The following is a 25,502-nucleotide window of genomic DNA, read 5'->3' on the forward strand; positions in this document are numbered from 1 at the left end:
TTTCAGGTTTTCAGCTTTTTATTTTTTCTGAAAATGTGTTTATACTTATTCGTTAGCATTGAAGTAAATTAAATTCAAGTCAAGTGCGTACGTGTCATTTTTTTAGCAATAGGTCAAAAAACGGAAATCAAAATAGCTCAGTCCTGGTGGGTTTTAAGAACTACTTATCATAGAGTCCTCCATCCGTTCAGTCACACACAATCAAAGAGGAAAGCGTAAGGTCTGAACACCAAACATGCGGTGTGTCTCAAAACAGTTGGGTCATAACCTCTTTTAATAAAACATTTAATGACTTTACTAAATACATTTGGAAAATTGCCATGACCCAAAATCTTACGAAGTTTATAAACCAACGAAGTTTGTAAACCACATCCCCATAAAAACGGGTTTTGATATGTCAAGTGTACAATAATACAATCCACTAACATTGTCTCATTTCAAGAAGAAGTAATACATGTAATCAATCTAAAGTTTAAATAAGCTTTTCGGGGAAAGTAGTGTCTTCTTACTACTAAATTTGTGAGATTTCTTTACTACACACTGTCTCATTACGCCTTTCGTTTTTCTCAATTTAATGGAAAAAGTACATGTATACATTGCCATGCGTCTTCCTTTAACATACAATCTCACATATCCCCTGTTTTGATGTTGTACAACTACCATCATTCCATCGATAACCAAACTGAGGGACTATAGATATGCAGTCTTCACTTTCTGTTCTACCATCGGGTTGTCCACCACTCCAGTTGGTAGCTACTGGATACCAGTGTATCATCAGACCATCGGAATTTACCTTCTGTTGTAATGTCGTTGCCTCCAGTCCAGGCAGCGAAACCTGAAGAGAAATGGGGATAACGTGTTCATGGAAATTCAAATATACACGCATTCATCATTGTGAAAAGGCGCACCTCAGTGTCCGTTTCATGAAACGTGAAAATTGGACAACGGTAATCGTCCATAACTAGAATCCATTCAACATCTGGACAATACAAATTGCCCATATCAAACATTTCCGATGTGCGGTTTTAGGACAGATTGAGTTAGAGGTTATTATTACATATGCCTGTGTATTCATAAGTAATAATGGTGCTTATGTTTCCACCTTGTAGGACGTAAGTAAAGTCCCATAAGGAAAAAAGCAGATGAAACAGCTATCCGAAAGAAGCTAGAAGATATGCATTATTATATGGTTAGAAAAGCGCTACTTTTGATACTCCACACGAACGTTTACCGTTGATGTCATAAAGGGAGGTAATAAAAAACAATGGATTCAATAAAACTTCCTACTTTGTCCGTCAATATTTAAAATAATGACAAATACTAGAGAAAACAATTATGTTAAAAAGGATTTAACACGGAACTGTTATATTTTATGTTCATAACGGAAAAAGTGGCAGCATCATTTTAAACAAAGGCATTATGAGTCTTTAAATTTTAATAAATCATAAAAAAAACGTTGTCCCAGGTTAGGATTCACTAACAAGTAAACAAGTATTTGTAATAAGTTGAAAGCACTTAGCCATTTATTGGTCATTTAGAGTTCAATATAAAACAAATGTAAATATTTATTGCCGCCTTAGTGTTCATAAAATTAATTCATCACCATCAACTTTGTTCACTACAGGTTGTTCCATGAGAAGGGAAAAAAAAAGAAATGAGAACAACGTTGATCCTTTATAATAACTTTCATTCTCCCCTACAAGACTATATCCCATAAACAATAAATCTGAACAAAAGATTTACTCATAATAATTTATTTACACATTCAACAAATTAAACTATATTTTATTTTTAAACACCTTTTACGCTATGCATATATCAGTCTAGGTTGATGATTTAATCACACGTTTACTAACAAATATCCTGACATGCTTTCCACTTACTTTATTTCAAAATCAGTTTTGACAGATTTTATTGAACATGAATTCGAACAATAATAACGTACTCCACCCACTTACCGCCATTTGCTTCAATAAGGTCTTCTATGATAAGTTGTTCTTCGTATGAGTTTACGTCTACCAGATGTCCACAGAGGGATTCACAATATGACTGCAAAATAAGATCTATTAATATATATCAAATTAATACTTCAAAATCCCTTTTGCAGATGGTTGTGTCAATTTCTTATGGGTATACGAGTATGTCATTATTTAAGGCGATTAAAGGCAAACATGATGTTGTAAGAAGTATCCCCGTATTTGGACTCGGTGTTCTGTATTTTCTATCCTTTGGGAGTCCATTCAGTGTTTTCTTATGAAATAAACGAGTTCCGCTTATGCCAGTTAAGGGGACGTGAGGCGTTCCGCTGATAATTGCCTCTCTTGAACAGATCGGACAAAACCATGGTTGTGTTATGTGTTTTCAAAGGTTCGTCCTAGAGATTTTATTGATTGTGCTGTCTCTCTGTACCTGTCTTTCTACCTCTCTGTTTAACTAAGGTAAGTAAATATCAATAACAATGTAATAAAATAGGCTCAATGTAATCGGCATGTAAACTTTATAATCAATCTTTCACTTACCTTTGCAGCAGACCATATCATTGCCGGTATGATTTCATATGGCAAATGTTGGCTACCTGTGGTTAAAAAGCAGGTTTTATTCACATATATAACATAACATATATTGTCCGAAAATGTTTTCTTATTGAATCATCATTGACTATAAAGGAATTTGAACTTTAATACAAATTTAATACATATAATCACGCTGTCAGTGAAACAGTTTATGCTATAAACGATGTTCCATTTTATTATGTTAACTATTCTGGATTGTCTACAGTTTGTTTGTTTTGTGTATAACGCCGTCTTTCAACAGTATTTCAGTTATGTAACGGGGTAATATCACCTAACCAGTGTTTCTGGATTCTGTACCAGTACAAACCTGTTCTCCGCAAGTTACAGCCAACTTCCCCACATGAATCAGAGGTGGAGGACGAATGATTTCAGACACAATATATTTTATCAAATCGTCACGGAGAACATACGCCTCGCCCAGGGCTCGAACTCACGACCCTGAGATCCGTAGATCTGCGCTCTCCCTATTAAGCTAAGCGGGCGGGCTGGATTGTCTGTAGAGATATCATTTAACTGACAGTGATAACGTAACATCATTTACCGACACATAAACATGTTTGCTATCATTATCTTGTATACAATATACAAATCAAGTATATATGTATTTGTCATTTAGGAATAAATAACGATCAAATTACGATGTGAAAGTGATAGGAGATCAAACTCCTACAGACCAGTGAATTTTATATTCAAGTGGTAACTACCATAACCACAATTTTATAGTTTTGTTTTCTTTTACCTTCATATTGATATATTTGATTTAATGTTCTACAGTTGTATATATCTAAAACGACAAAATCGTCTTCAAACGGCGGCAGTTGGAACATCAAACGTAATGTCGGATAACAACAAGTATGTAAACAAGCGTGGCCAAAAGAAGCCTCGTGACCTCTGGAATTCTCCAGAGTTGGGGTTATAAGATTTATGGGGCGTGGTTTACACCAACTGTTTATAGGATTTTCTCAGGATACGCATCTAGACGGTATCTGTTGTATTTAGAGCAAAAAAGCACAAAAACTTTTACGGCTGATTTGATTGAAATGTGATAAAAAAAAAAGCTAACCACACACAGACTATGTGTCCAATATTACGAAAACTTGTTCCCAATATAAATGTAAACATCATCTATTTTCGGTATCCGCGGTATTTTAAAGAACTCAAATCATAGCAATTAAAAACATTTATTATAGGGTTAAGAAGTAAGTTACACATTAAACGTACCTTGTATTGAAGATGTATAGCATGTTTCGAAGGAAATATGCATGAAATGTGCTTAAAGTAAAAGTAACTAAATGCAATTTACTAAATTAGGCATACTGTGACCTAGGCTGATTTTAGATATTTAATTTGTACATATCCCGTCAGATTAGGACCTCAGCGTGTAACATAAAAACACAGACGTCTTGTATTTCTCTTGTTTTTCTTTTAAGGGTGCGGACAATGTGTTTACCTAATGGTACGCATGTTGCAGTGTCGCTCCATCCAGTTTCAGTACATGTAATTAAAGGATTCCCAGATATTTCATATCCAGAATTGCAGGACAGTTTCGCAGACATTCCAAATGTTGTTCCTAGTGCCGCTGTAAATTGTCCATTTTCAATAGTCAGTTTACCGCAATCTACAAGGGACATATAACATGATTTATGCAAGTACGGAGGCAATGAGTCGTTCAGATTTGTGATTGGCTTAAACATATTACAAACATTTTCAAAACACGGAAATTGAAATAGTACTTGTTGGTTTCATTTAGTCTTTTATAGAAGGATTTTAGAACATGTGCGATTGTGTATCAATTGTAGGGTCCCTTTTCGGAACAATCTCTCATATACGACTTTGAATTCAATGCGTTGTGCCTTGGATTGTTATTTGGTATAGAGTTTAACTGATACAGTTATGGCGATATTCACAGCTTTTGATGGAAGACCCCAGGTGCCCCTCTGAGCATTATGTGTGTGTGTTGAGCTTGTTTACCCTCGCCACCGGTTAAGACCATATGGGCGAGCATAGCTTCAATTATATAACAACATTTTATAGGCTACGTGTAGAGTGTGTACCATAATTCACAGTCTAAAGTAGGTCAAAGTGACCTCCAGTGGACTGTGAATAAGATGGGAACTTAATCCCATACATTTATGATAAAAACTATAGTTAGAAGAAAAGACTAACTTATTTCACCTCTTCATTTTTATGTGTGTCTTCTTTCATGTACCTCATATAGTGTGTCAAAGCATTTTGTTTTCCCCAATTTATACTATATTAATTATTAAGACATATTTTATATTTAAAACTATATTTATAAGTCTGACAGAGACAGCAAAGTCCTAAATTTATTGAAAAACTTCTGTTTGTTTACATTTTTCAGCCGAACCACGGTTTTGGCAGGCCAACGCTGATTGGTTAAAACCGCGTTGTCTGCTTTGTCGTGATTGGCTGTCCTAAAGTTGTTTACAAATCAAGTAGGTCAATCCGATTTTTCTGAAAAACCAGAAAAAACGAATTGAACCACCTGATTGTTACTGTAAATAGAAAATAAATCATTTTTGGTGTTAAATAATATGTTTTTACATAGATCATAATCATTTTTATATACTGCCTCTGTCATTTTGCCTAAATTTTATTTTGGCATACTTAACTATTATCTGGACCTTATTATTACTGAATATTGATGATGACCATATAAGAATAACAATGTTGCCAGATATCACATTGAGATTCTAACAACTCTGAAAAATCTGAGTTGTAGACTAAAGCCCCATTTAGCTATCAGTAATGTCTGTATTGCCTGGTATGTGGTGAAACTGTCTTGTTGAACATATATAAGATAGTTTCACTCTTGAATGGGCTCATGATGACTTTTGCTCCATATTATTTACATTGAGCCCATTTCTGCAGTAAACTGCTAAAATTACTTATACTATATAAGAGACATAGTATATATTTATGTACAGTATGGAGACTTTTTTAACATATCAGGCAACATGTAGCTCCCTTCCTCCCATATAATTATTAATGGTCATCAATCAAACAATATTTAAGACAATGCCTTTCATGTGACCCTGTTTAAGATATGAATAATAAAAGCTATCCAGTATATAGAAAGCACCGTTTCACGGCTTACTTTTTAGGGCCACTGTTAAAAATATCAACATGTCTAAAATAATTACATTTGGCATATTTACAGATAAAACATAAGGGTCACATGATATGGCAACAATTAAAACCTACACAATTATAGTATATATATTCGTGTGCACCTTGGCGTCTGTACTGTATTATAGGAGGGATAGGACAAGAAGCAACAAACATAGTTTTTTTTTGTTATTATTCTTTCTATAAGCTTATTACTGTCTTTATCTCCTTTGCTGAATCAGCCATAACAATTATAGCTGATTGGTAATTAATAGAGTTCCTGGGGTGACCGGTTATATATAAATATGATGAAGCTCGACTATTCTTGCTAATATCTCGCTTGACCAACATATATTTTCCAGCTATCAGTATATGACCAAGAATGTCGACAGTTTAATCTTACCGTCTAACTATTTTTATTTTTTATTTAATTATAATATGATTTCGGGTTGATATCCAGCTATGCAGAGGGATGTAAGACAGTTCACACGATCCTTACATTCACCAGACATCAACCTTACTTTTTTTAATATTACCCTTTAAGGGGACGCATATTGCTACATTCACAGTTCATACAGCAATGCGGAAGGGGTGCATATTCAAGAAATCGATGGTGGGAAAATAAAAAACATATTCCTAAACTGATATAATACTGATGGACACCTGTAATATTCAGTATTTTGTGGATAAGGATGTGGTACTATGAATGTAATAGGAAAACAGAGGTGTTTGTGAAAGTACATTCAACACAAAATATTAAGCTTTTGTATAAGGAAAAAACAGGTTTTTTACAATAACAGTGTTCCAAATAATGTTGAAGGGATGAGATTTTCTTTCTAACACACCAGGTTTGCTTAAACATGTAAAAATTTAACGCCACGTCAGTTCATCTCGGGATGGACGCCATATTTCTCATTGATAAAAAATGTAAACAAAAAAATCAGAGTGGAATTAGCATTGCAAGGACATAACATGACATTCTACACAATGAATACCTTAGAACAGATATCTAAGATGCTACACAGGTCAGGCGGGTTAAATGCATAATGTCGATCACTTGAAATTCATCTTGAAAAGGTGGTTAATTTTAGTTTGTTTACATGGTTTTTAATTTTCCCACGACTTCTCGGCGATTCACTGCAAATGTATTACTGCGCCGGACGAAAGGTAACTCTAATAAACAACGGGAGACAACTTAGGTGTCAGCACGTGTACGATTTTTAAATAAACATGTCGATGATTATAATTTCTTATCAAATAATGAATCCTATTCAGATATTCGTCTTTAATATTAGAAAATTATTAATTTCTGTGGACATTTGTCAAAAAATATTACTTACAGTGGACTACTTTGCGCATCAAACTGGTTTCCGCTTCAGCTGTGAGGCACTTCCGTTATACTTTTGACAACAATAACAAAACACAAAATGAATCAATAAAGTCACTTATAAACCGACTGCTACTTAAATCAGTGTAAGTAAAGTTGTTGTTACAACATTATACATGTTCGTTACGTTATGAGATAAAGTTTATCTTGAACTGCATAATCCATTAATTACGTTTAGATGATATTGCATTTACAACTTATTTGACCCCATTTTTTTACGTGAATGACAGCATTCTCGTGCAACTCGTGCAAACAGAGTTATGAAAAGTATGGTGGAGAATTCAAGGACAAATTATAAATGACATTAAAGTGAGGATAACTGTATATTCGTCCAGTTTTGATCATTCATTGACATTCCTGCTGTGTATTAGTAACTTTTGTGAACAAGATTAGAATGCTACTTTTGCACATATACACATTGATTGGACCTCTCAACTAAATTTCATACCTTATTTTAGGGATTTTTAAGACAGTAGATTTTCAAAAGTTTGTTGAATGTGTTTTGATATTTAAGTGCATTGCAGTTCATGAATACCAAGTTAAAAATTAATAATGGCAACATTTCTGGGCCTTTATTGTAAGCCACTAGACTTCTGTAATGATAAATGTTTAATGTATTAAGGGGAATATACTCTTTTAGTTTTGTAATGTGGCATTCCTTGACCACCGTATCTTTTCTTATGCACTACTTTGTAAACAAACTAAATAATGTGTTTTAGCTCACATATGCCAAATGAAAAGCAAGACAGTGAACTTATTTCACATTCTTTCTTTAAATTAGAATCTGTAGGACATTGATAAATGTTTGGACAAAGTGAAGCACTATTATTTTCGCACCAAAAAGTCTTAATTGTTGACTTTGAATGTACACAAGAAGTCTTATGTAATTCAACAATAACTTTCTTGTTTCAGTTTTTCTCATTTTTATTTTAGTGAGCAATCCTTTGTGTACTTATAACAGTTGAAACAGTATTCATTTCATTTACCAAAACCGTGTACTTTTTTGCAGGTAAATTTTATAATACCCCACCCACTTTTTTCTAATTTCAAAGTATGCGTCCCCTTAATAACAATCATTAAAATATATAAGATCACTACTCCGTAATTATATTGGTCTACTGACGCCAGAATAATACATGTAATTACCTAAGCTTTTTGCTTTTGTCAAAAGAAAAAAAAGGACTTATCGTCTTTGGCTATTACTCATGATTACCCAAGCAACTGGGTCCTAAGTGCCATTTAACTATTTTAAAGTTTTTATTTAAAGAATATATGTAAAATGTTGATAATCCAATGGATATCTATTATAAATTAAATAGAATAGAATAGAATATACTAGCACCCCTATATCTGTTCAGTTATTATTATTATTCTGTGTTTACTGCTTACCCAGCTTTGTGTTCTATATTATCAGAGTAAAATAATGAATATCTGACACAATTTTATTAATATGTATTATTCTATTTAATTTTCATTTTTTCTTATTCCATTATATTAAATACAATGGGGATGTACGGCAAGTCCGCACTCCTTCAAAAAGCCCTATTTGGGATTATATAGAAATATTAGGTATTTCTGACAATACTGACAAATTCTGTTTATACTCTGGTGTTGTCAAGTATAAACCTCATTATTATTTAAATTTCTTATACATGTACTATTAATATTATTTTACACTATAAAATTATTATAGAATTATGCAATGCTTTATATAACCAGATCTTTTGGTTATATTGTATATTATACATTTCTTTCTTTTGTCAAGTATGAAAATCCAGTATAAATCTTACACTATTTTGTATTTGATATTTAGATTATGAAAAGAAACACATGTGGGAAGCAGAAAACCTTAATAATGTTTATTTTAGATTTTATCAGTTAATCTACAATCTAGAATAAATATTTCTAATGCTTTAAAGACAGCTACTCTATTAATTTTTGGTGGATCTAATATGTTTTTTATTGTATAATTGAGGCCACAGAATGATAATGATTGTTTTAAGGCTTCTCTATTGGTGCCAAATTCACCACAGTCCAGTAACAGATGTTTAGTATCATATTTCACTCTACACTGGGCACAAACCGGTTCAATCTTCTTGATATATTGCCCGATACTCCCGGGCAACAGGTTTGTGCCCAGTCTCAGCCGTGTTATGGTCTTATCCACCTTTTTATCTTGCGAATAGACCACTGGACGGCTGAGCCCCACTGAAGTCTTAATGTGTTTATTTTTCGGGTCACCTATAGAAACGGCCGCTTGCCATTTGGCCAGAATATAGGTTCGAATCCTGGAGTATACTTCAGTGGGTGAGAGGTCAATATGTTTAGTTACGCTGTCAAACATCAGTCCCGCCTTGGCCGCCAAGTCAGCTCTCTCATTGCCAGATATACGGATACCTATGTGTGCTGGACACCATACTATGGTGACCTCTAGGCCTGCGTTCAGGCCCTCATTATATAAATTAATTATTTCTGACAACAGTTCTGGCCTCGACTGACTATTATTTGATTTCAGTGAGGTCAGTGATGATAGTGAATCCGAAAAAATGGCCACTTTGCTTGGTTTATTGGCCAAAATCCAGCACATAGCATTTTTAATGGCAAGGAGTTCTGCTGTATAGATGGATGTATTATTGGTTAACCTATCGATTTGTTCGAAATTCATTGATGGTACTACAACAGCAGACGCTACCTTGCCTGAATTCGGACATTTGGATCCATCTGTATATATATGAACATGACCTGAATATTTTTCGAAATAGATTTTTGTTTCTGTATTTGCGAATTGCGGCAAATCAGATTTGTTCACTTTTTCTGTTAATAGAATATCAACATCTGGCAATTTGAGAGTCCATGGCGGAACCACGGAGGGTCTGTGTTCGGCAACATTTACATCTCTTAGGCCACAATTCTCAGCCAATTCCTGGGAGTGAGCCCCAAATGGAAGACTGTGATTTTTGAACTTTGATTTAACAAAATAGCCTGTACCTAATAAGGTGTGTACTGGGTTATTAGTTTTAGAGGCCTTAATTCTGGTCCAATATTTTAATGTTTGTTCCATTCTTCTTAGTTTCAGGGGAGGTATTCCTGCCTCTACCTCAAGGTCCTGTGCAGGGGTGGAGCTGAGGGCACCCAGGGCCAACCTCAGGGCATTGTTTTGGACTCTATCAAGCTTATTGAGTAGAGTATTGCTAGCACCAGAATAGATTTGAGCACCATAATCTATTTTTGAACGTATAAGGGACTTATATAGTAGTAAAAGGCTATTTTTATCTGTCCCGAAATCTGTGCCTTTTAACATGCGCATAACATTTAAGTCCTTCTGGCACCGTTTAACCAAATCTAATATATGTTGATCGAATGTGAGTTTTTTATCCAATAATACTCCTAAAAATCGAGCAACTTTAACAAATTTTATTGGTGTGCCGCCTAAATTAACGTTCAAAGTGTGCTGTATTTTATTTCCAAAAAGAATAGCTACTGTTTTAGTTTCTGAAATTTTAAATCCCCAGTTTTTAGCCCATCCCCATAGAGAGTCCAAACCTGCCTGTGCATCCTGGGCTAGTTTGACCAAATTGGACCCTGATTTCCATGTTCCAGAATCATCTGCGAACTGGCTGATGACCATCCCAGAGTTTAAGAGAGTATCTGGGAGACCGTTGATTATAATAGAAAAGAGCAACGGTGAAAGGATCGAACCTTGAGGAGTTCCACGTTCAAGAGGTTCTTGATCCGAAAGTACCCCATCTACTCTAACAGAAATTTTTCTGCCCTCAAGGAAGGACCTTAAGTACTGGAAGCAGGCGCCTGTGATGCCATATTCTTTAAGTTTATATAGTACTCCAAAATGCCACGTTAAATCAAAAGCTGCAGTTAAGTCCAAAAATATTGCAAGCACTGAACGTGATCTGTTTTTGGCTTGTATCACATCGTGCTGCAAACGCGCAAGCTGATCCAAAGTGCTTCTTCCCTTTCTAAAGCCAGATTGAAAGGGGTTTATGATATTTTTTAATTCCAGAAAGTGATCTAAACGAGCCTTTACCATCCCCTCCAGTAATTTCCCTGAGTGGGAGGTAAGGCTAATTGGTCTATATGATTTAGGGTCGTTTTTATCTTTTCCATTTTTATGTAATGGTATCACACACGCCTCCCTCCACACTGCTGGGTACACCCCCCCCCCCTGCCACACCCTGTTGTATAGTAACAACCATAACTCCAATATAGTATCGGGCAGGTGCTTAAACATTTGATAGGACAGGATATCCAGCCCCGCCGCAGAATCACGCCTTTTATTAATGCTATCTTTTAATTCCTGAAGAGTAAAAGGTAGGTTTAAAGGGGTATCATTTTCCCCCGGCTCATATACTGTATTTCTGTGACGTGACTCAAAATCTGCCTGATATTGAAGGGTTTCCGGTAACATATTTGAGTCACTTGAGACCTGTTTGTAGTGCGTCACCAGAAATTGAGCCTTTTCAAGGGGAGTTTTTGCTATGTCATTATTTAATTTTAGTAGTGGTACAGGGTTGGAAGCTATACCTTTAATTCTTTTAATTTTTTGCCAAAATATTTTTGCACTACATTTACTAGTTGATACATTTTCACAGAATTCTTTCCAATTCTGTTTTTTAGCTTCCAAGATGACCTGTTTGGTTTTATTTTCTGCTTGAGTCAAATTGTCAAGATTATCAGGACTAGGGTTTCTTTTAAATTGATTTATTGCCTGTTTTCTTTCCTGTACCACATTTTTACAGGCATCATTCCACCACGGGACTGACCTGCCCTTTCTTGGCCCAGAGGTAGAGACAGGAATAGATTTCTCAGCCATGTCCAGTATCTTTTCAGTTAAATTTGTGGTAAAGGTGTCAATGTTATCACTGTAGACATCCTCAGGTTCAATGCCTAAACACAACTGATGAAAAGTAGACCAATCTGCCTTTTCATAATTATATTTTGTCCCATATTTCTGTTCTATATTTTCTTGTATTTTTGTATTTAATGATATATATAAGGGGAAGTGGTCTGATCCCATATTATCATTAACAACTCCCCATGCCAACTGTGCCGAAATCTTGGGACTGGCCAAAGTGAGGTCTATACAGGAGAATATACCTCTACTTTTGTCTAACCTTGTGGGGGTACCATCATTCATAATAACCAAACTATAATTTTCCGCCCAGTTCCAAATATCCCTACCCCTCTTATCTGTGTAATTTGACCCCCAATGTTCATGATGGGCATTAAAATCACCTGTTATCACACAGTCTTGTAGATTGTTATCTTGAACAAGATGTTCTGTTATCTTGTTCAGTGATCCCAGGTTACCTCCCCTTGCATATAAATTGACCAGGAATAGAGGAGATCCTAATGTATATATTTTTATCAATTGAATTTCATAGACCACCTCCCCATCTTTGTCCCTGGGGCTGTCTACAGTGACCACCTCATAGTTAATTCCGTGCTTAATATATATTGCTAGTCCCCCAGCAATACACCCTTTTCCTGTTTTTGGATTGGAATAATGTTTAAATTCTGAGTAGTATCCAGGAATAGTCCTAGTATAATTACTAGTAAATTTTGTTTCCTGGACACATATTATATCAATATGATGGTTATTTTCTAGAAAAAGTTTTAATTCTGTATGTTTGACACTAGTCAAACCTTGTATATTAAAACTAATAAGTTCTAAGGACTTAGACATGGTTGATATTACCTCCCCCTACTTTATTACTTAATATTGTTTTAATGAATGGAGACTTGATCAATTTAGTAATTTGCTGTCTGCCACATTTTAATTTTCTAGGGGTGCTAGGAATATTACATCCCCCACCGATCATGGCCGTGCCCCGGGTAGATGTAGCTCTAAATATGGTTTTTTTAGTGATTTTCCTGTCTAGCACCTCTTCCTTATTTGATTCTAAATCCAGGCCACTGATTAATTTATTTTGAGTAAAAAAATATAACTTATTTTTTGCCGGTCTAGCTTTGCTTGCTATGATGTTTTTGATGATTTTAGTCAAATCGTCAATGGTAGTATGTTTTACTTTTTCTTGATGTTGAATTTTGAAATGGACAGATTTTTTTTGACCAGATAGAGGTGAAGTTTGTGCAGATCTGTCAACTACTATAGACTCCATTTTTGTTGGAGTTTCTTCAATAGCCACCAAACCAGAAATTGATAAATTACTATAATTTTCTGTTTTAACTTTACTCTTATTTTTTGGAGGAGAGGTGCTAGAGTTAAAAAGTGAGGAGTGTAAGGAAACTATTGAGTCCTCATCTGTGATGTCGAACCCTCCGTCTTCACTAACGGTGGTATCCTTAGATCCCATAGAGACTGACGGAGAGTCCGGTACCTCAAATGGGACTTCACTATTAATCTCTATATTCTTATTTGTTGTTATTTTTTTTGGAAGTGAGATTTCTAGTATATTTTGAACCTGGTTTTCATTTGTACATTTAGGTCCCATTGGGGTAGATGCTTTTTGTGCGGTATCATGTATATTACCATAAGAATTATTTTGTACAACTTCGGACTGGTTCGAATCCCTGGCTTCCGGGGACCCAGCCCTCCCCCGCACACTGCTGCCATACAGATCATTTACTGTCTGACCGCTCTGTAACCGGTGTGCCATTTGCTCCCCCTGTTTTCTAATTGGTGAACAGGTGGGGGAGGGGTCAGTCCCCGGACCCCGGGCTAAGTTTTCTTGCTCAATAATGGCAAGTTCTTCCGCTAAAATAACTTCTGCTCTACCCCAAGAAACTTTTCTATTTTTTGATATGGCTGTAATAGCCGTAGCTTTTGTGTAATGAACACAACCCCTGTAGGCCGCCGCATGATCATCTCCGCAGTTTATGCATTTGATATACGGCGAACTACAGGAGTCGGTTCTATGTTGCCCGGAGCATCGGCAACAACGGGGGGGGTCTTTTACAGCCACTGGCCGTATGGCCATAATCCTGGCAATTAAAACAGCGAGTTGGGGGCTGTATATAAGTTTCGGTTAGATACACTATATTTGTATCTTTTACCCTAAGTTGTAGGGGACATGCACCACTAAATGTAATTTTGATAGCCCCGGAATCTTTACCATATTTGGTTTTTAAACGCTGAGCTCTGAGTACAATAGCTCCTCTAGTTGTGTCAAATTCTAACTGTTTGACAAAATCTGAAGCATTTTCAGAAACCGGCACCCCATGTATTACAATGTTAAATGTCGGAACTGAAGACGGCAGTTGAATATCACAAAAAAACCCTCCAATATAAACATTAGAGAGGTTTAAGGCCATAGTCAGTGCTTCCGCACTTTTAAACTCTAACAGCAAGCTGCCAGACGCCAATGGTGTGACACGTATTACGTTACTAAGGGTTTTTTCCTATCTCCGACGCTATCTTCCTCAAATTTAAATTTTGTATGAGGTTTACAGTTTTACCCTTTATAATACAAATATGCCTTGACACACTATACCGGACATGATGTTCCTCTTTCGGGCCTAACGTAGAACCAACAATTCTTGAAATATCAAGAAAATGTCGACCCGGACCTTTTCGTGCAACTTTGTTATACATCATACATATGCGGCACAGCCGCTGTGTAAATTTATGTTTTGTGTGTTGGTGTATGTACGGCACAGCCGCTTATAATGACAATATGTTTCTATTTCAATATATATTAAACAAGAAGTGAAAGAAGGAAAGATAGTAGACACACTCTACAGGTAAACAAGCTCAACACACCTAGCTGATCCAATATGATCATATAGATTAAAAATTTAGTAATTTAAAAATGGAGGAAAAGCATGTAGATACAGCTGGGTGGGGCAAATCTTCTAGTCGTCGTAGCCAGACAGCGCGATGATGTAGAGCACCAAACTCAACGTTCGTGGTTAGCACTAATATAATGTTAATGATTTGTAACAATGTCCGTGTTTATCTTGTGCGTTTAGTATAACAAATTTGCAATTTTGTAACAGAAGATTTACTTCCGTCTGTTTACATTTCAGACCGGAAACGGTGTATAGATCAGATCTGAGCATTATTTCAGGCATGATCAGGTAATGTACGTGTAGAACAGCTTGAAATAATTTGTTCCGCAAGATGTTTTCACTGATTAGATAATCAGTTTGTAATTGTAACTTCATTACGCAACTGTCATACCTTCCGCACATCAGCTAAACGAACTGTAGTTCACACGTTTACATATCATTTTGCTTGTTTTTCATTCTATGTTTGATCTTATATCAATGAATTCAAACAAAAAAAACGTTTAACTTACAAATACAGTAAATATTTTCTAGTGAATTTCCCGAGGTTAAATTTTTTTATAATTTCTTTTTTTTTCTGTTGGAAAAAAAACAGACATGATTTATTCTTGTATCAAGGAACTGAAAATTAATCGTACGTATTACTATAAATCATTCTTTGTGTAAATACCTATTCAGTCGTATCAACGTGATATATGTCTTACCATATAAGCAAGTAAAATTTATCGCGCTCCATTCTCCATTTTGTTGGCATTCAGCTTTGTTTGTACTGGACATGACTAAAGTGTATCCGTTTCTGCAGACATACTTTACCTCATTTCCAGGCATGTATTGTGTACCATATAAAATAGTTCTGGGTTCCGACGGATCTTTGCATCCTGTTAAAATGGTATATTCACCTTTATTATTATTTTTTAAAGTGTTGAAGAAGCTGTCATATAATTTAACTGGAGCGAACTATGATTTACTGAAGCAGACTATGACTTACTGGAGCGGACTGTGATAAACTGGAGTGGACTATGATTTACTGGAGCAGACTGTGATTTACTGGAGCAGACTGTGATTTACTGGAGCGAACTATGATTAACTGGAGCGGACTATGATTAACTGAAGCGGACTATGATTTACTGGAGCGGACTATGATTTACTGGAGCGGACTATGATTTACTGGAGCGAACTATGATTTACTGGAGCAGACTATGATTTACTGGAGCGGACTATGATTTACTGGAGCGGACTATGATTTACTGGAGCAGACTATGATTTACTGGAGCGGACTATGATTTACTGGAGCAGACTATGACTTACTGGAGCGGACAATGATTTACTGGAGCGAACTATGATTTACTGGAGCGGACTGTGATAAACTGGAGTGGACTATGATTTACTGGAGCAGACTGTGATTTACTGGAGCAGACTGTGATTTACTGGAGCGAACTATGATTAACTGGAGCGGACTATGATTAACTGAAGCGGACTATGATTAACTGAAGCGGACTATGATTAACTGGAGCGGATTATGATTTACTGGAGCAGACTTTGATTTACTGGAGCAGACTATGATTTACTGGAGCGGACTATGATTAACTGGAGCGGACTATGATTTACTGAAGCGGACTATGATTAACTGGAGCGGACTATGATTTACTGAAGCGGACTATGATTAACTGGAGCGGACTATGATTTACTGGAGCGGACTATGATTAACTGGAGCGGACTATGATTTACTGAAGCGGACTATGATTTACTGGAGCGGACTATGATTTACTTGTCATAATTGAAGTAAAAACATAAAGCAGAGTTGTAAACCAAACATAGGTTTTATATTTTACTTAATTATTACAAGTTTTAATCAAAAGATTAATTGACGAATATAAAGAAATAAAGCTGTGAATGTTTTACCAATGTTCTAAATATGAAGGTTACTGCTAGCTTAAATTCACTTTTCTTCTTAGAAACCCGAGGCCAAGTTAGGTTTTAAAATGACTTACCAGACGATTTGCATGTACTGTTTGATACCGCAGATGTGTCATTTGCATTGGCAATAGATGAACATTCGCCGTATTCTGGGCATGCGCCACAAACCTCCGTGTCTTCCTGAGAAATGCCATACAATCCACCAGTATTATTTTCAAGTTCGTATTGATATTATACGGGTAAAATAATATTCATTAATTTTTACAGTGAAACTATCTCTCCTGGGCGTATTCTACAAATTTCGTTCATGCAAAACGTATACCGTAATGAATAGAAAAACATTCATATTATACGAGGAATCTTTCAAATTATATGCCATACTTAATTTACCCATCATACAAAACTTTTTTACTATGATAAAACAATTAAGTAAAGTAAGAACTGACTTTTAAGATCGGTCGTAGAAATCTAGCGGTGTGCCGTAACCATGGAAAGGGCTACAGAAGCTGGAAATCGCGGAAACCCCAAAAAACTTCTTTTGTCATATTTCCAAAGATAGTAGTATTAGAAACTGATTGTTTTCAAATTTTCATTGAGTTATGAATACCTATTGTGTTTGCAGTGATTATATTCTAAATTATTTATTTAATTTCTTAATTGACGCCAGCACGTGCAGTTTTAGTAATAAGCACGTGCATCTCAATTGTAAAACTAAAAAGGTGTCTTTTTAAACCAAAAATGTTTTCTGGACTTAATTTACAACATTGCTGATTTTTTGGCTTGAAATGTTGTATAATCACCAATAAAAAAGTCTAAAAATTTGATACGTCAGTTTAAACAGCATTTTATTTAATAACTGCAGCGGATTGCTTCCATATAGGGCTATTAATTCGTTTCCACCTTTTCAATAAATATGGACAATGAAGTTAATTAATAATGCTTTAAGTATCGCTTGGAATTTTTAAATAGATATTATATGAAAAACAACAAAGTTTATTAGTTAATTGTTGGAAAACATGTGGATAAATGTTTTTGGTGACATTGCCTTTTGTTAGCTGTCAGTATTGTATAGTACGCTTAACATATTTATAATGCAAGCATAAAATTTCCCTTTTTCGTTGATATTTTTACTATTACTGTTAGAAATCAAGTTTTTTTAGATTTGATACTTCTATTTCTTTTAATAACTAAAAATTTACCGGACTTTCTCCATAATTCAGCGGAACCATTATTGGGTAAACTAGCCTAGATAAAGGGCTTCCAGTGTATGTAAGCGGTTCTAACCAAAGTGATGCTAATGTACATATAGAAGAATGTACGATGAAATTTGCGAAAAATAATAATGTTTTGCGTATTTTATTTTCGGGTGGGTCAGTTATTGTTACTCTGTTAAAATCTCGTATTATGCAATACACTTTCCGGGATATCAACACCATCGCTTTGGTTATCAAGTACTATATCACGGTATTAAACATGCCTCGGCACTGCCTGTGCCGACGAGGATTGAAGGCACCTTGCTTCCTGTACCCAGGTACTTCGTCAATGTTTACAAAACGAGCGAGATCGGTGAGTGATTTTTGTCATTTTTATCATTTTGTGACTGCATAAAAGCATTTTTTTTCAAAAATCGGGGAATGTAGCGGGTGTAATGTATCTTATCTACATATCCATGCAAAATTTGGGGCAAAAGATCAATTTCCTAGAACGTAAGGACTAATAAGTTTTGGAATGAAACGTGATTTTTTTCACATCAGTGACTGTTTAGACTCATTTCTTTTCGCTGACCAATACGATGCCGTCTCTTGCCGTCGTAAGTCATATTTATAAATGACATGTCATCTGCTAAAACATAAAATGGGGTCCCAGAAAAATTCCGAATTTGAACGTTATACCAATTTTTGAAAAAGTGCCGCAGGCATTTCGACGATGCCCGCAGCCCCTTTCGAGGTGCCGCAACCAACTTCGAAAAGTTTCATAAATTTTGGGCCCATAACCTAACCAAACTCAATTTACTCCATTCGACGATTATATTTTATATCACAAATATAAAAAGTAGCCAACCCCGGTTTTTCTTCGCGGGTAATCTTAAACTCTAGCAACGCTTTGTTCCGGTCAGTTTATTTCCCAAATATTATGCCTTTGAAAATTGCCTCTCTGCCCTCCTATGCTGCCCGATATGTTATTCTTTTAATATTCAAAGTTTTGTTGCAAGGAAACGAATAGGTTTTACCGTACATGTAAAACTTTTTTCTCCCCGTTGACGTTTATGAGCTAAAACTTATTATGTTTCCATTTTTTCTGGAAAAACTTTTTACACTATAGGCCATATTTTTTTTTTGTAGATTTTCTTAATATTTCCAGGAAACGTTAAAGGCAAATTAAAAAACTACAGAAAATTTTCAACATCAATACATTTCAATTTATATCGAAACCAAAGTAAATGGTCTAGTAGTAATGTTAGCTGCCCCACAATTGGGCTCTACACAAATGGTAATCGAGATTGAAAATGTAAACCATCGCAATAATATTTACACAAACTTCTGACTATTGAGACTCTTATTAAGAAAACTTCGCTTATCAGATAATTTCCTTGAAGTAACTGTGGAAAAATGGTCTACAAGGGAAGTGAAAATCTAGAAACTGTAACCACAAAAAACTTGTTCAGCTGAAGTAGCTGAATTTTATCGAAATTTTATTGGTAGATAAGTGCCATATACCACCATAAAGGATTGAATTTTAAAGCGTTACAAAGGTTGGCCCTTTTATTTTAACACGTATAAAGTCAATTTACTACAGTACATCATGGGGCATTTAGTTTCCGCCCTACTGTTTCTCTGTTGTCCACTTGTCTAGCTTCGGCCAATTTAATGTCCCGATACTTTTTGAAATGCCGCGGCATCGCTCGAAATGCCTGCGGCACTCTATCTTCAAAATTGCATAAGTTCAAATTCGGAATTTTCTGGACAATTTTTGTGTTTTAGCAAAAATGCATTATAAATATAAATTACGACGGCAGAGACGACATCGTTTGGGTCAGCGAAAAGAAATCGAGTCTAAACAGTCACTGATGTGAAAAAACAACTTTCATTCCCAACTTATTTGTCCTTACGTTTTCTAGAAATTGATCTTTTGCCACAAATTTTAGCACGGATATGTAGAATAAATACATCTACACACCCGCTACATCCCCGATTTTTGAAAAAAATGGTTCATGCAGTAACAAAGATGACAAAAATGACAAAAATCACTCACCAATCTCGCTCGTTTTGTAAACATTGACGAGTACCTGCGGTACAGGAAGCGAATGCCTTCAATCCTCGTCGGCACAGTCAGTACCGCAGGCACTGTTTAGTACCCGTGTATATATTTTGTATATAGACCGGATGGAAAAATATAAGGAAAATACGATGTTTTTGAAAGAGTATGTCTCTATTTCTTTCATGCACATTTGTAATAGCAATATACATCCTCTGCATGCGGTTACAAAGAAAAATACATATGTTAAAGTGACAGTTTGCAATGTTATCTTTATACATTTTCATTCCGGCTCCGTTGCTTCAATAAGTCGCATATTTCTAGTTATTTTATATACAAAACACTTACAGTTCATTGACAAATTGAAAAACAAAATGAAATCCAAATGATCGTTTTACTATGAGACTTACATTCTAAACATTGAAAAACATACACATACCATCATCTCGTTTTAAAAAGCAAACAATACGTAAGTATAGGACTATGTTTAAGGACGAATTTCAAGTGTTAATGAATAACTGCGGATGGCCAAACCCCTGATCCCCCACCCCACACGCACTACCACTTACTCAGATTGAGCAACTTGAATAAATCCTAGACGTCTCAGTGCTAGGATTTATTCTTTATTGCAATTTTGTACGACTGTTCCGTACTTATCAATATGCACACTATATTAGAATCAATTTGCTTATAGGGAAAATACCAAAATGGTACAAGGTTACATTCTTCATTTGTTTCATATAAACAATTAATCATGAGCCCCTCATTTTCAGTGTTTTACAGCGTTTCAAATGATATAAAAACACATATATAGCCATTAAATATGACATGTATTCTCACCAAAAATGAAAATATATATATTGAATGCTAGGTTACATATATTAAAGAAACATTATCTGTCTGAAAACATCACCATCTGAAAATACTCCATAAAATAACCCGTATACATGTAGACATGGAAATTCACAGTGAAAGTGATATAGATCTTTTCTCAATACAATAAGCAATACAGCTAAGCCAAAGCTATAACTGTCACATCCTTATCTGACTCATATACAAGATCTCATCAACAACATGGAACTACATTTTGAATTGCAAAAACAGATCATCTAACATCATCTTACATGCTTGGCGAACTTCTGTTTTCGTAACACTTGGGCTCATTGTCCCTGCGCAGTTAGCGGGGACCGATGCGCTATGCTAACTGCCAATGCTAAATTAGAATTGTTATGCTAAATGTCAATAGCTTAATGTTAATGTCACATACTAAATGCTGAATGCTACATACAAATACTAAATGCTGTATACAAAACGCTGAATGTCATAAAACACTACATGCAGTCACAGGAAAACAGTGCAGCAATCACAAGGCAGAGACTGAAGCACTCATAAAGGCCGTCACAATGGTTGAAGACTCGGCAGAAGAAAGCTCCTCAGTCGTCTTTCTCACATATGCACTGTCTGTTATGGAAGTTCTGATCAACAATAAAGCTCCGCACTAGCCAGGAGAATGCAGAGCCCGAGTATAACCTGCAAAGTAGCACTTCAGTGGATTACATCCATTGTGGACTTGCAGGCAATGAAGAGGCAGACCAACTGGCTAAGCTAGAAGCTCAGTCAGAACAACCAACAAAACCTGTGAGTTACAAGAAGAAAGTCAACCATCATCAAGGACTAACGAGACCAAGGATAGAAAAAGATGCTTTCATCTCCTTGAACAGTGATGTTGGTCAGGCTTCGCTCGGGTCACATCAAGCTCAATGCTCACATGTACAAGAAATACAGACTGGCACCATCGCCAGCTTGTTCATGTGGTGAGGAAGATCAGACTGCGGAGCATATACTTCGGAGGTGTAAAAAGGCATGACTATGAGCGAGCTGCGATTTGGCCGATAGATACCTCAATGCACCAGAAACTGTATGGGGGCATTGAGGATCTGCGGCAAACCAGAAGTTTCGTCAAGGCTACTGGTCTGACAGTGTAGTTGCGAAAAAGAAGATAAAAACAAATTCTTTTTGTCAAATGATAAATGGTAATTCTCAAATTATCAATCTTCTTGATCTTTATCTCTTCAACTAATGAATGTAACTTTTACTCATTTGGAAAAAAAATGTGATGCCTGTCTAATTTAAAGCAATAACGTTGTAGATGTTACAGGGACATGGAACCGAAACATTTTGCTGTAAAATGTTTATCATATAATAGACTAAGATATGTAACAGAGAAAAAAGTTATGTAACTAAGGGCAATGATTACATAACTGATATATTCAGCACTTTATTTTAATGGAAACTTAGCAGTGAGATTTTGACATATGTTGTTTTATCAAAAAAGCATTTATCATTGACAATTACCGTTCGAAAGCCAATATTTGAAGTTAAGCAGTTCGTAAATAGCATTTTTCATTTTGCATTACCTTTTTGCTGTTACCATTGCGCATATCATATTTGGCATTTTGCATTAAGTGATTGGCATTTAGCATTAAGTATTTGGGGTTTAGCATAAAGTTATTGGCATTTTGCATTAAATAATTGTCATTTAACATTGGCTATATTCATAGGCGCACTGGCCTTCAATACATATCAAATGCCATATGCCATATCCTTGTGCTAATGCCTATAATTATTGTCAAATGACAAATACACTCGTCAAATGCTTTAACTTTGTGAGCTAATAATCTGTATCCCTTACACTAATGAATGTTACTTTTAATCACGTGAAAAGATATGAAGTTCTATCAGCCTGATTTGAAGCAGTAACATGTTCTTAGTGTTATGAGATGATATGATCGACACTTTTCACTCTAAAATATTAAGAAATATTTTAATAGAGACAAAGTTGTGTTACAAAGGCCAATGACTATTTACAGGATGCATTTATACACTGATATATTCAGCTTATTATCTGAGTAAGTACTTAGCAATACGCATTGGCATTTATTGTTTCGTATTTGCATTAACAATATCATTTATTATTTGATAATTACAAATGTACCATTCATAGGCAATATTTGACATTAGCATATAGCAAATAGCATTTTGCAATAACTGTTTGTCATTTAGCATTTGGCAATTAACATGGCACACCAGCTTTCCATAGCCTTCCATAGTAAATAATAAATGTCATTTCGTATTCAAAACATTTTGCATAAGGTGTTTGGCATTTAGCATTGTTATCCGATATTTAGCAATTGACAAATAACATAGCGCACCAGGTTTCCATATAAGCATGTACGTTAGCATCACCTTGGTAGAACCGTTTTACACACACTGGAAGTCTTTACTCTAGGCCTAGTTAACTCCCATTATTGTACTAAATTATGGAGAGAAGTCCGGTTATATGATTAATTATTAAAGAGATAGAAGTATGAAATCTAAATTACTTGAATTCGTAACAGTATCAACAAAAATAAGAACAATTTTATGCATGCATTATATGTTAAACGTATCTGTTACAATATTGATAGGTAACAATTTCACAAAAACAACATAATTTATTCACATGTTTTCCAACAATTAATTTGATAATCATTTTTTTTCATATTATGTATGTTAAATATTCCAAGCAGAGATTCAACGAGTTTTTCCCTAACTTCATTGTCTATGTGTATTGAAAAAGGAAGCGAATGAATAACGTATATGGTATGCAATTGCAATCCGCTGCATTGATATATGAAATGGTGTTTAACTGACGTATCAAAATTTTTAGAATTTTAATTGCATGCGTATTATACAACATTTTCAAGCCAAAAATCAGCCATAGTTGTAATTAAGTGCAGAAAACATTTTCTGATTAAAAGAGGTACCTTGTTGGTTCACAACTGAATGCACGTGCCAATAACTAAAATTGCACGTGCTGGCGACAATTAAGAAACTTAATAAGATATTTAGAATATAATCACTGCAAACAATAGATATTCATAACTTAATAAAAATATGAAAAAATCAAGTTTCTAATACCATTGTTTTTTGAAATATGACAAAAGAAAGTTTTTTAGTTTCCGCGATCATCAGCTTCTGTAGCCGTTTCCATGGTTACGGCACACCACTAGATTTCTACGACCGATCTTAAAACCTCCATTTGTTGCAGCACTGTATTCTTATATAGGTGAAAAAGTTTTGTATGTTGGGTAAATTAAAATCCTTACGGAGGGCCCGTACACACGAAAGCTTCTTCAGATATATTGTCTAGAACTAAATGGATCAGAAAATGCTCATCAAACTACATCCAAATTTTGAAAATATTGATTCTACAGCGGCTTGTCGTAACTTACTTCCTTTCAGTGCTTATAAATTTTAACTTAGCTATCAGTCTTTGAAGTAAAGATTAAAAACAATTAAAGGCGATATGACTCAATTGAAAAAACAAATGTATTTTACTCACTGAAAACCACTCTTTTCTTGCACTGAAAAGGTATCCAGGCATGTAAGTAAGTTTTGATGCCATATTACCAGTAGATGGTGTTACACTACTGTTGGTGCCTAATGAAAAACACAAGTGTGACCGCACTTGATAGTTGATGAAATGGCAACGTTTTCGAGACTTGCAATCCTCAATACAATCCTGTAGGCTACTTTGATGTGCATAAAATACGTGGATGCCTGTATCATCGGTCATGTGCGTGTCCAAGTACACTGATAAGTACACCTTTTCCAACGAAAACCCAAAACCACACAAACAAAAATATATAAACAATAATTTAGTATCATACATTTTGTACAAACGGTATATCAAAACGGACTGTTAAACTCCGTAACAATTACAAGTATCAATTTGTTGGTACTGAAAGCAAGTGCTGTTACATTTGTCTGATTTAATTGCTTAGCACTTCTGTGTATTTTCTGTCTGCACACAAAAATTGAAAATGACTGTTTATGACGTTGCAATGCAACCTGCCTGAATACGAAAACGAATATACTAGCATGTTTTTCTTCGATTTTAACAAAGCTATAAAGAGTTGAAAACAATTTTCAAATAGTTTCACAAAGCTTTTATGTTTTCTAATGCACCCAACTAAAAGAGTAAACAGTTGTTTCCATTTTAGGTGATTCACAAATCACTTTCTAAATGCCAGGATATTTTTCACCATCAATAACAAAAATACGTTGCTGTCACGTAAGCAAACAAAGCTTTAATGTTTCTTTTATATTTCTAATTTCTATGCAATTTAGGAGAGCAGATTTATAAGGTATAGACTATTCAAACGTTTATCGACTTTTCATTATTGCCTTTAATGGATATCCTGTAACGTGTAACGTTCTGAATTACAAAACAACTACTGAACAACAGTTATGTTGGTTTATAAAGTAGGCTTTTGGATGCCACTAGTTAAACTAATAAACGCGAATAATTTTGTACACATATATAGACAATTTCCGACGCCTTCACATCTGTTAAATATAGCTTGCTCCACCTATATTCAGTTCTTAATCAACACCCCCACGCTTTTGTAAGGTTTTAAAGTCCAATAAGACTA

At 35.1% G+C, this 25,502-nt stretch overlaps 1 protein-coding gene across 1 annotated transcript; it reads right to left on the reverse strand.

Moving 5' to 3' along the window:
* Positions 1-24,868, reverse strand: LOC123535335 (sushi, von Willebrand factor type A, EGF and pentraxin domain-containing protein 1-like). The gene is made up of 7 exons (XM_045317952.2): positions 24,410-24,868; positions 16,845-16,950; positions 15,558-15,731; positions 4,024-4,191; positions 2,520-2,575; positions 1,959-2,049; positions 1-835 (listed from the first exon to the last, which is right to left on the reverse strand). Exons 1-7 carry the CDS (start codon positions 24,737-24,739, stop codon positions 720-722), a joined length of 1,041 nt encoding a protein of 346 aa, XP_045173887.2. The 5' UTR covers positions 24,740-24,868; the 3' UTR covers positions 1-719.
* Between the last annotated feature and the right edge of the window lie 634 nt (positions 24,869-25,502).

Source organism: Mercenaria mercenaria, chromosome 12 (genome assembly GCF_021730395.1).
Source record: "Mercenaria mercenaria strain notata chromosome 12, MADL_Memer_1, whole genome shotgun sequence".
In the NCBI taxonomy this organism is placed as follows: domain Eukaryota; kingdom Metazoa; phylum Mollusca; class Bivalvia; order Venerida; family Veneridae; genus Mercenaria; species Mercenaria mercenaria.